At 38.9% G+C, this 12,761-nt stretch overlaps 1 protein-coding gene across 5 annotated transcripts in view; it reads left to right on the forward strand.

Annotated features, from left to right (window-relative positions):
* The window catches only part of nrxn2a (neurexin 2a), a 364,908-nt gene extending 353,329 nt beyond the window's left edge, over positions 1 to 11,579 (forward strand). For all 5 annotated transcript variants that reach the window (XM_060890359.1, XM_060890360.1, XM_060890362.1 and 2 more), the window contains 2 exons: positions 3,229 to 3,307; positions 6,988 to 11,579. In XM_060890359.1, coding sequence (XP_060746342.1) covers positions 3,229 to 3,307; positions 6,988 to 7,796 — 888 coding nt within the window. In that variant the 3' untranslated portion in view covers positions 7,797 to 11,579. The remainder of the gene's footprint in view (positions 1 to 3,228; positions 3,308 to 6,987) is intronic.
* The last annotated feature ends 1,182 nt before the right edge of the window (positions 11,580 to 12,761 follow it).

Here is a 12,761-nt window from a genome sequence, read left to right on the forward strand (position 1 = left end):
ACAGCTCCTTTCTTTCTTCACTTTCTGAAAAGGTGAGAGACGTGAGAGATGTAAATGGGATCCCATAGTGTGTCGTTCATCCTAATGTCTGTATGTATGTGGATAGGATGGTGATAAAAATGTACTTGTGTCAAAACCCATGAGTCAAATGTTGAGGTGAAAGGTTTCTGAAATATTGTCAAGGGAGGAGACAGGTCACTGGATGAAATATGAATAGAACTGTGTGCAGTGCTCAATATGGCAGGTGAAGAGAGAGAGAGAGAGAGAGAGAGAGAGAGAGAGAGAGATAGAGAGAGAATATATCCTTAAACTCACGGAGGATGTGACAGTCTATTGACTTATGTTACTAAAGTAATCATACCAGTGACATTTTCCTTCAGTCTTCAGGTTTATAACTGTCATCAAAAGGTAATACATCTGTGTAATTTAGTCTGTTGTAGCTACATAAACGTACCCATGCATGCTACACCTCTAAATCTAGCATTCTGAATAAAACACCTTCTGGCTATTACATCTCTAAACTCTGACCTCGATCTGGAATTGAGTGTGAAACTCGGCGTAAACACCACAACACTAAACTAAAAGAAGAATCCGTAATAACTTCCTAATTGTGGTCTAGTGTAGTACATAGGAATTCGGAAGATGGATGGAATTTGGCCTAAGATATCTTTAAACATGATGATTACAATGATCTGCAAGTCTGAAGCCATGAGCGCATGGGTATCTGTGAGCTCATGTATGCAGAAGAGGGCAGATAGCACATTCCTTTGACGTATGTTACGTCGCTTTGACACAGCATGACCAGCTGCTCGAGCATATGTTAGCCTTCACCATTCACTGTTGGTAGCTGTCATATGACAGGAGAGAGCTTGGTGGGAATTGGCATTTGATAAAAATGGGGAGAAAACAATGGAACTCAAAGTGTCTAAGTGGCTCGATTATAAGATGCCAAAATCTCACAAAGTATGCACACAGTAGAGCTACTTACATAGACAGAGGACTTGAGAAGAAACAGGAAGTGGTTACGTTAGGTGAGTGCCAGCTCTGTATTAGGAGAAATAGAATGGTGGCTCTTGGATACTAAATAGATCTGGATGCAACAGATTGGACAAAACTGCCTGCGATATTGCCAACATGAACAATTTATGAATTAACTCTTTCTCTAATGATGTCAGTGTTTTGTTGTTGTTGTTTATTTTGTTGACCAACAGATTCTGCTCCCTATAAACAGAATCTGTTTTTCTGGTGTTTTGCCACTTTCTCATGTCAGAATAGCTCATTGTACATAGTATGAGCTCAAACTGAGATCATTTCAAGCAGAACTGTGGATCAGGACTGGAATCTCTTCAGATCCAGCTAAAAAGCGACAGGAGCAGGCAGTATTTAGTCTCATATTGGGAAGTCTGATGGTCAGATGTACAGCTTTCGAGACAAAGAAAGGCCACGTTGTCAAGTGTCATGTATACCTTGTTCTTTCATTGATTATCTGCTTTGTCCTGGTCAGGATCATGATGGTTTAAATGACTAATTTATCAAAGTGGTAGTGGAATTAAGTCTAGGAAAGCTTTTGAATGACCTTCAGTTTGGTTTACAGGACTTAAGGAATCCTCTGATGCGCCGTGTCCTATCACACTGTGATTAGGGCTTTGAATTCGAGCCAAGTAAAGAGTTCAAAATGCAGTCGACAACATTTTGTTAGCACCCGTGGGAATACAGCAATTTACGTGTCCTCCAGTGGGAACACTCTGTGTTTGTCTTTGCACTGTGTCACAAATTAGTTATGGTGCGTTTGTCGTACCCGAACACACATATCGAAACAAATGTAAGCAACGATTTCAGCACACTTCATAAACTTGTCTTATTAAACACGAACGCATTGTGCAGAATTGCAGATAAGAGAGGTCCTCATTATGCTTTAATAAATGCAGCCAGGCAAAGCTAACTCTGCAGTGCGTCTGTTAATGAGGAGCTCAGGATATCAGGGTTTCGCGTGCACACTTAATCATAGTCCAAAGCAAATTTATTTTGGCATTTCATTTGTAAGAATAATACATTTGTGTAAAGCCTTGAATGGTGTAATGGATACTTTGATGGTGATTATTTTGAGGGTTTTTTTCCCACTGTGCATTTGTGTAAATGCAGTTAAAATATTAAAAGCTTTTTTATCTGTCGCTCTTTATTTCGTTTATGAGGTGGTGAGGAGGTAACAGAATAAGAGGGACAGTTGGAGATTAACGATGCTTTATAGATATTTCAATGATATTACAGCTAAGGATTTATGTAATGTGATTGTTCAGCAAATATTTAATTGGACTTATTTTAGTAACATCTACACAAAGATTTTTAAACACATACACTTAAGATTTGGCCAAAGCCGATGGATTAGAAACATATAAGTTGAAATAGAGGCTTTTTCTATGTCCCGCTGTATAAAGTGCATGCTAGGACACACATGGTGCCAGAGACCTTTTTAGCCGAAGCTGGTTAGGACTGTCTGCATGGTAATTCCATCAATAAATGGATGTCAGTCATGGCTGAAGTGCTAATATCCATGTGCAGAACGAGGAGAGAATATTTGCATATATTCAGCTCAAAGCAGCCAGTATCTTGATGAATGAGAAATATATTGAAGGTCACTATAATGTCCTTCATGTTATGGAAAGCTTGTCGTGCAAGCGTTTTTGTGCTTCAGGGCCAGGAGTCTCCTACAGCCTGCTGCACTGTTGATTGAATAAGCTTCTGCTGTTATTGTTTATGGGCTTTTCTAATTCAGAAGGTCATAGTCTACACAAAGTCGGAATTTATTCTCAGGTTTTGGTATGAATTTTCTTGAGGGATGATTGTTGGTCCAGAAAATAGCAATATTAATGTCAAAATCGATAAGAATCCTGTTATATTCCAAGCCCAGCTTGTTAGGTGTAAATGATGTCCCAGTAAACAGCAATGTGCTCATCCGAGTGAATAGTGAAATTATGACCTCCTGATAGCAGCGAACAAACATGCATTAAAATCAGTCACAGCCCAGATCCAATTACATGTTTTATGAATACGATGCATGTGTGTGCATGTATGTGTATATGTGTGTGTTAATTTACCCTGTGACTCCAGCACATGTTGCAGTATAGCACTATAGCTCTGTATTCCAGCTAGAATTCTTATAAACATCATGGATTTCTGTATCGTTCTAATCTAAATACTATAACATTTGATATAACTCTAACTTTCCAGAACTCTGATGACCTGTTGGTGGCATCGGCCGAGTGCCCCAGTGATGACGAGGACCTGGAGGAGTGTGAGCCTGGCACTGGTGAGTGAACACAGGGAAAAGGCCAACAGGCTCCAGATTCACTCAGTACACACACTTTAGACTCAGCACCTCTCTATAAGCAACCACTAGCCTTTTTGACCAGGCTGAATGTAGCATACCCAAGCCAGTGCTCATTTCGTACCTTTTTTGGTATGCACATGACCAGCAGCCGATGATGATGAACCAGTTTCTATAAACTGTATGTTTTATAAACCAGCATTTTTATTCCAACTCCTAATACATCTGAACCAAGAAAAAAAGCACACCAAGTTTCTGGAAAAAAAAGCGGTTTTGGAAGCTGAGAAACAGCTAAAATATGGACAGTCTGTGGGTTCTCTTCAGATCCTGCATTATATCACTATAGTTCCTGCCATGAAAGCATATTAAAAAACATATTACAAACACAACGTACTGTAGCTATAATATAGGGGTGTCCATGCTAGCCTGCAGGATATTCGGAGCCTTTCACTAGTGTCTAAGTAGACCACAAGCTTTTCAAACATAAAATTAATAAATAACGGATGTTTCTAGTGAATTAATGCACTAAAAATTGCCAAAACATAAAATATAATTTTACTAAATACACCAGTTTCTGGTGTTTATTCTTTGAAATAGGAAGAAACAGTGTTCATTTTTTCTTAATATGTTACATATACAATAAAGTGACAGGACTCTTGTGTCTGATACAAAATGTACAAAACAAAAACCTTAACCATTAGTTCAGAGCAGTGTGTCTGTTTAACTGACTAGGAATCCATCGATATAATAAATATAATCTGTGTAAAATTGATTTGTAGTGTATTTTTCCAGCATACATAAGACAAAGTGGCTGGAAGCTTGAAAAAAGAAACTGTTTGCTTAAAATAAAAGCTACATACATTAACACCCCCCCATAAATATGATGAAATCATATAATAAAAGGTTAAATGTAGAAATAAAAGTTCACCTGCTGCTTTAAAAATGTGAGTAAACTCGTCTTCGAGATTTGTTTCAACTCACAAGTAGTCAGGACAGCGGATTGCTTCGAGTTTAATTTCGGAAAACGTATACACTTAAATAAATACACTTGGTAAATATCCAAAACTTGCCATTGCAACTGGAGTTATTTAATTGGGCTAAGTTGTTTTACCGTGCTCTTTAATATACACCCTGTTGTTTCACCCTGTGTAGTCTGTCAGCTTTAGCTGCTAAGCAACATATCAGGCAAAGATTATTGTATTCTATAGAGAGTACAATGGATTTAATGATTAGGATTAGTGGTTTAAAATCTGGCCCGTTAATGCAGAATTAAACGATCATGATGTATTCACGCGTATAGCGGGATTTCAGACATGACTCGGCCAATCAGATTTTAGAATCAAAATGTTCCACTTTCATTTTTTTTTTTTTTTTTTTTGCAATTACAGCTAAACTGTGGGCAGTGATTTCATAGTTTTTTCTCCATCTGTTCCCATTAAAAAAAAATTTGGACACCCCTATGGTAATATAACAGAACCGTTAATTCCGAAAGTCATCAGCTTGATAAAATTAACATATCATTCTACTGCAGATTTATTCTCTCACCCACACTTTGCTGTGCAAGACCAGGCTTTCCTCACACATCCTCGTTCATCACTATAAACAGGAAAAAAGGACACTCGTTCTAAAGTGTCACAGTGTTATCCAGCCTGCTGAGGACGCGTGCAGTTTTAAATACCATGTGTTCTTACAGCATATTGAGAGGTGTGATGTATCTATATATAAAACTCTGCAGAACAGTGTCCTTACAGCATGGTGTTATTTTCACCTCAAGACATCACACCTCTCAATATGCTATAAGAACACATGCTACTTAACTTTCCACCCCCGTTTTATACATAAGTGACTGTAATACCTGTATAGTTATATGTAAATGATATCTGAAGCCTACAACATCAGAAAGGGAACTAGACGCCATGAACCCGTGTAAAACTGTATAAAGGGCTTTGTTTCTAAGAATTTATAAAGGAAAGATGATGGATGTGTGTAGTGTTGCACTGATGTGCATGCAAATGTATTACAGCTCTACATTTGATGTAATCAATCAGTTATCTTTACTAATAATGTAATGTGAACGTTTCTACATATCTAACAAACAATTACTAAACTCACCTTCGAGATTCGTTTCGACTCACAAGTAGTCAGGACGACGGATTGCTTTAAGTTTAATTTTGGAAAACGTATACACTCGAGGTAAATATCCAATACTTGTCATTGCAATTGGAGTTAAACAAAATAAATAAGTACACATCATTTAATTGGGCTAACGTGTTTTACCGTGCTCTTTAATATACACCCTGTTGTTTCACCCTGTGTAGTCTGTCAGCAACATATCAGGCAAAGATTATTGTCACGTCCTCATATACAAGAATCATTTAGACTAAATACAGGCATTGGGGATACGGTAAGAAGTTAGGCTAGTTTAGTTGAAGCTCTTTTTTTAAATCATGAGCAAAAAATGGTGGCAGAAAAAGTATTATACTCAATAAATCACCGAATTGTGTTATTTTGCATAATTGAATTCACCAACCGGGTCTCTGATTTTCCTCTATATTAATGTTGAATTGAAGCAATGATATCAATGATCCCTTTAATAACAACACACAGTTCAGTAAATCCGGAAGCGAGACTAGCTCTGAAATAAAAAACTGACCCAGATCCAGTGTGTGTGTGTGTGTGTGTGTGTGTGTGTGTGTGTGTGTGTGTGTGTGTGTGTGTGTGTGTGTGAGTGTGTAAGTCATAGCTGCGAGTCATCACCCAAAGCAAATGCTCCACTTCTCCGGCTAATTTACATTGCTAAACGTTAATTCCCCTGGGTGACTCGTGGAGGCATTCATTACAATCAGAACTTTTCGATCACATTCTTTCTGGCTAATTTATTAACACATCTAAGTGCTTCATACTGGGATACTGAATGGTAAAACGTCACAATCCGTCACAACGTCATCTCTATCCATGAATGCACATGTAAAAATGTTCCGACAAACAAGTCTTCCTCCAAATGTTATCGATTTGTCTAGAAATCTATAAATGTACTATTGGGTGCTTCCAACAATTGGAAGATTGATCACAAATTTGCTTTAGCTTCCTTAGCGTTTTTTTCCCCTAATACTTATCAGAATGAAGAAAGACCTCCTTGGATTCTTCACCTTTCTTACCTATTCTTGGTCTTTATCTTTGAGTAGTAACACAATATTTGTAATTACATTAGCACAACATAGGACTAGAGCACCAAAAATGTTCAGACAAATATAAGGGGGAGAGAAGTTGTATGTTTAAGGGATCATCTTACACAGCTTTCTTTTGTGTAATTTGCTTTTTTTCCCCATGCAAAAATCATCCGGCCTATTTGTTGATGTAAGTGACCCAAACTCCATGATTTGTTTTGCTTTGCTTTACCAAAAAAGAACCAGGAAGAAGCTTATAATTTATTCAAGCAGTTACACATGCATCTGATCTTAAACAATTTGAAAAACATATAAAACGTTTATTTTAGTCAGTATTTATTTTTGTATTATGACATCTGTGTATATTATGAATGTTACTATAAAAATAAACTGTTATCTTTGTAGTGTAGTATTAATGAGATTCTAGTGCAGGATTCTTTATTGTGCACTAATTCTTGCTCCTTACTGTCTTTTTTTCTGTATTTTCCATCACAGGAGGTGAATTAGTGTTGCCCATAATTACCATGGACACCCAAGACCCCCAGTCTGTGGCCCCGCATTACCCTGCCATTCCCCCTCCCCCTACATCCCTGAGCCCCCTCCAGACCACCAAAGAGTCCCTTGTTCTGTCTGAGCCACGGCCACCGTGCCCTCCTGACCAGGAGGACTGCGGTGAGCCCATGGAGGTGTCAGCCTTCGGCTCGGGGGAGATGACAGAGTCTGATGATGAGGATTTCTATAAAAACTCCCCAATGGTCACTGATAGGACAGTGCTGCCTCCTCCCCCTGGCGTGGGCAAAAGTGGAGGCCAAAAGCCTGGTGCCCATCGCCCTCATGCTCCCCCTGTCCCCCCTGCCCCAACAACCCACCCTGACCAACTCCACATCCCCGCAGGTAAAATGAACACCCGTGACCAGGTGCTCCTCCCCCCAGCCCCATCCTCCCGCCTCACTCCGGGACTAACATACCCGCCCGATTTCCCTCGTGTGCCCACAGCTAGGCCCTCGGCTTCGGTTGAGAGGGGCCTCCCCGGTGCCGTGGAGGTGATTCGTGAGTCCAGCAGCACCACAGGAATGGTGGTGGGTATCGTTGCAGCTGCCGCCCTCTGCATCCTGATCCTCCTCTACGCCATGTACAAGTACCGTAACCGCGATGAAGGATCCTACCAGGTGGAGCAGAGGCGCGGCTCAGGCAGCGAAAGCAACGGCGCCGTAGTCAAGGAGAAGACGCCAGGCACAACCGCATCCATGTCGAAGACCGTCGCAAAGGGGAAGAAAAACAAAGACAAGGAGTATTACGTCTGAGGGAAGAGCGAGGGAGAAAGTGAGAGAGAAGGACGGTGGGCTGATGATTGTAGAGCGTAAATCACCTCTTCATTCTCATCCTCAAACATTTAAGCCTTCAGTGAAATTTTCAAAAGTTATGACACAGTAAGGTAAATGTGGAGAGAGAGAGAACGAGAGAGAAAGAGAGAGAGAGCGATAGAGAGAGAGAGAGATGTAAAGGAAAGTACTAATGATAATGAAGGAAGTGGATGACCATGTTCTGGGTGTCTAACATAGCCATTTTAACCTTGTTTCATCCTCTTTTGTGCCTCAAGGAGATCATCCATTACATTTTAGATGATGAAATGCCATTCATTCTCTTTGCAATGAAAATTGCCGCTTCCAGAGAACAGGAATCTTTAGAGGTTAATGAATCACCATGGAAAGGGAGAGAACTCCGACCACGCTAACTCATCAGCAGTCCGCTCCAGTGTCTGCTGCTGCTTTCTGAATCCTTTGGCTAATTTTAATGTGAAATCGATTATATCCTGCAATTTGAACTATAAAAAAATGTAATTATCCTTGATGTCATTATTCACACTGAGCGGTAAATACTGTGTGCGGTATCAGGCAAGCAAATGTTCCTGCTAATTCACTTTTTTTTAGATATTTAATTATGTGCTTGGTAAGAAAAACAAGCCAACTGCTTTTACACTTAATTTTACTTTGACCACATTTCCCACATACGGTGTATTAGAAAAAGTTTAGGAGAATGTGCTGTGTAGTTTTTGGCCAACTTTAAGTAAATTAAGGAACGTGCTAATTAGATGCATGTGTTCTTTAAGAAATCTGTATATGATTCATCTGACTTGTTATGCATTTTAAAGTTTTCACAAGAAGAAAAATCACAAGATTTGTGACGTTTGTTACGCCTTACCATATTTTTTTTAAATCATCTCACCCTTATACAATCCCCTCTACTTAAAAAAGTAGATTTCTTTATAGCCTTACATCGCTAGCATTAACGTACCAGGCAATTCTGTCTTGTATTTCCTAGGGATGCATCAATACCATGTTTTTTTCTCGATACTCATCGATACTAGTACTGATACCAAAATGAGTAAGCTAAGATATAAAATGTTATGGTGTTTAAACTGTATCTTTAATAGAGAGTGTGTGAGGGAAGGCGGCCGACTGTAGTGTGCACAGGCGCAGCAGCCGAACTTGACATAAACTAGCAAGCAAAGTATAAACTCTGACAAGCTAACACATCTCAGTGCTCAGTGCTCGCAGAACTGAAGTGCTCCACTCCAACTTTGCAGGCTCAATCACTTCGCTTGCGTATTCACGGCACCTCGTAGTCCCTTTTAACGATAACGCACTGCTTGCTCGAGCCAGCTGAATGTTGACATACTGTTACTTAACATACCGTTTATACACGATAAGATATTTTATCAGGTTCTTTGTATTGTAGGAGGATGCTCTAGTAGCTCCACGTGATATTTTCAGAGCACTGGTGCTGTCTGTTTTGTTCCGATTTCCATCATTAATCAGAACAGATGGATGTCATTTTATGTCTGGTCTTCATTAATGCCACGCCGTACACCAGGATTTTGTGATCCTCGTGTTGATATCAGATGATGCCATCAGAGTACTTTTTTATGAGTAAACGAGAGCAGTATCAGACCTTATTCCAGTATCAGTATCGATGCATCCCTAACATTTACAGCAACAATACTGCACTACTAGTAATGTGGAGTTTTCGTCTTGTTATTGTTCACTGGTTCATGTGCTGAAGCCTTGAGAATAATTTGGGCCTGATCTAAACCTCTCTGCCAGGTCTGAAATTGTTCTGTCCTGAGGATACAGTGCTAATCCATCAATATTTAATGTTCAAATCCTCTAATTTAGGGAGCAGCTTTTGTTTGAACATTTACTGCTGCTGTGATGGTGATAATATTCTCCATCACCCCACTGGGATTTTCAATATTTTAGCACCTACTGCAGAATATCACCACTCTGAACATATACAGATATTAGAATTAGACTCAAAACACACAAATTATAACATTAACTATAGCAGCACCTGGTAAAGTGTTTTATGGTCCAGAAAATATGGTAATACCACTGTAAGGGTCAAAGGTATTGTAAAAACTGTGCACTCTCTCAATCTCTCTCTATCTCTTTCCTCCCAGACACCCCCACCCCCTCTCTCCGTACTTTGTTCTGTATCCTCTCTTTCTTTCACTCTCTCTCTCTCGGTACTTTGTTCTGTATCATCTCTCTCTCTCTCTCTCTCTCTCTCTCTCTCTCTCTCTCTCTCTCTATCTCGGTACTTTGTTCTGTATCATATCTCTCTCTCTCTCTCTCTCTCTCTCTCTCTCTCTCTCTCTCTCTCTCTCTCTCTCTCTTCTATCTCTCTATCTCTATCTCGGTACTTTGTTCTGTATCATATCTCTCTCTCTCTTCTATCTCTCTCTCTATCTCGGTACTTTGTTCTGTATCATATCTCTCTCTCTCTCTTCTATCTCTCTCTCTATCTCGGTACTTTGTTCTGTATCATCTCTCTCTCTCTCTCTCTCTCTCACTCTTCTCTCTCTCTCTCTCTCTCTCTCTCTCTCTCTCTCTTTCTCTCTCTCTCTCTCTCTCTCTCTCTCTCTCTCTTCTATCTCTCTCCCCCCTCTCTCTCACTCTCCATGGTGCTAACTTGTTCATTATCTATTAGGCTACTTATTGGTGTTCCATGCATGATGTATTCATATTTAACTTCTGGGTCAGAGAGTTGCTTGATATGAAATCAGTAAGTTGATCATCATCCAACTTGCTAACTCTCATCTCCGTACCTGAGGGATTCATAGCACCACCTCATCATGGACGAAAAAAGATCCCGGCTAAAGAAACATACGAAAGCTGGAGCAATTAGCATCAATTAAAAAAAAAAACAAACATTGTATTTATGTAAATACAAGATTCTGTGGACATTGCTGATAATACATCAGGATACAGGTTTGTCCGTATGCGTGTGCGCGTGAGTGTTTTGTCCCTGTTCGTCCTCTAGCATGAGAAAGACCTGACTGGACTTTGAGACATCTTTCTCTGCCCCTTTATTCTCCAAGAAACAAAACTAGAATCTGACACCTACTGAATGAGACTGCAGGAAGTGCATACTGCTTGGAAGGAAGTCCTATGTGCAGAACTTTTCCTGGCATCCTCGCTGTGATAAAAATGAAACGAAGGAAGTGGGGAAAAAGTAACCTGACAACCGAGAACTGCTCTCCTGAAGAGCATTTCTGTATAGAGCTACGGGAACTCAAGTCTACAAAGTCTACATTTTTTTATATATATAAAGAGGATACATCCCTGAAAAGAGAAAAAAAAATGGTGTAATGTCTAGATATTTTTCACAGTCAGTGATTCTTATTTTACTGAAATGGCCATACTTGTTATCAGAGAAAGGTCTGTTAAATCCTTACACGCCACAGAAAAATGTGGTTTTCACAACAACGATTGTCTCAGTCACATTAGGTGATTTTTCAAATGTGGAATCATATGAAATAAAATGTTTGCAAATCTTGAATAGCTTTCTTTAAATTCCATAAGGGAAAAGAATTCAGCCATATGTCCCTGATTTTTCTTTTGGTTATTTTTAATACATTGTTTAAAATTGTACTGATTTTTTTTAAACATGGTTGCCATTTCCATAGAACAGTCAGAGTATATTCCCATTCTTACTTAATGTTATTGTAAAGTGTTCCCGTGAGATGAATTTAAATATGTGTACATTGACAGAGGTAAAAAATACACTTGGTTATATACTTCTTACATTTCTTGTTTAGTGTGGTCTTTCTTTTTTGATTATTGTTCAACAGAGTGGCTTGCAAAAGCATTCACACACACACACACACACACACACACACACACACACACACACACAACTTGGAACTGAAATTTACTTAACTAGGTTTCACACCATTAATCTACACAAGAATCGGATTAATTCAATACAGAAGGCAAAAATTTACAAGTCTCTGTTGTCCTGAAACCCCTAAATTAATTCAGTCACCATCCTGGAAGAGCATGGAAGGTTTTTTAAATAATATTTAAATAACAATCATTGACATACATTTAGATATCAACACAACTAACAAAACAGCAAGCATACATACATTGGGTGCTTGGATGCTTGCATGTATGCTTAGCATACATTATATCATGTATATATATAAACAGAGAGAAGAAATTAAGAGAGAGAAATTAACTCCAGTAAATCACAAACAAAACCTGACACCAGCATCATTTTGTCCACTTACAGTTATACTTGGTTTTGAAGATAATTTATTAAAGAACTCCACATGGCAGTGAATTTAGATCCGCAATCCCTCAAATTAAGTCTTTTTCCAGACTCGGGAACTGTAACACATCTCTGGCCCACTGTTTAAAAGAAGAAGGAAATGACTTTGTCCGTTTGATTAAAATCAAGCGCCTTGCTAAAAGAGAATTAAAGGCAATGCCGTCAAATGAACTTCTTGACAAAGTGATATTTTTGCAGAACATGGAAGTTTTATAGAGAACATCCTTAAAGAAACAGCACCATGAAGCCCAATATGTTATATATGTTGTTATAAAGCAGGCATACAGAACCCTATTACATACATAGTTTAGAAATAAAAAGAATACGGTACAACTATGGCCTGAACTATAGAAGTCCATCTACCAAAAGTTAGCGACTGGGTAAAGACGGGATTAGTCAGAGAAGCAACCATGACATGAAAAATCCAACCACAGGATTGAATGTCTCGTCTGTGACTAAACCATTTATATTTGAACTGGAAATAAATCAGCACAGAAGGTGGGAACTAACAAAGTGCAATCACTTTTTTTCTCTATTTAAACCTGGTTTTGTATTTCATCTGTATCTTATGTGAAGGTTTATCTTTCACCTAATGCTTTTGATTCTAATCTACTCAAACATGACTTCACTGCATTTCTCTGTGATTAAATATG

Source organism: Tachysurus vachellii, chromosome 17 (assembly GCF_030014155.1).
Source record: "Tachysurus vachellii isolate PV-2020 chromosome 17, HZAU_Pvac_v1, whole genome shotgun sequence".
Lineage (NCBI taxonomy): Eukaryota > Metazoa > Chordata > Actinopteri > Siluriformes > Bagridae > Tachysurus > Tachysurus vachellii.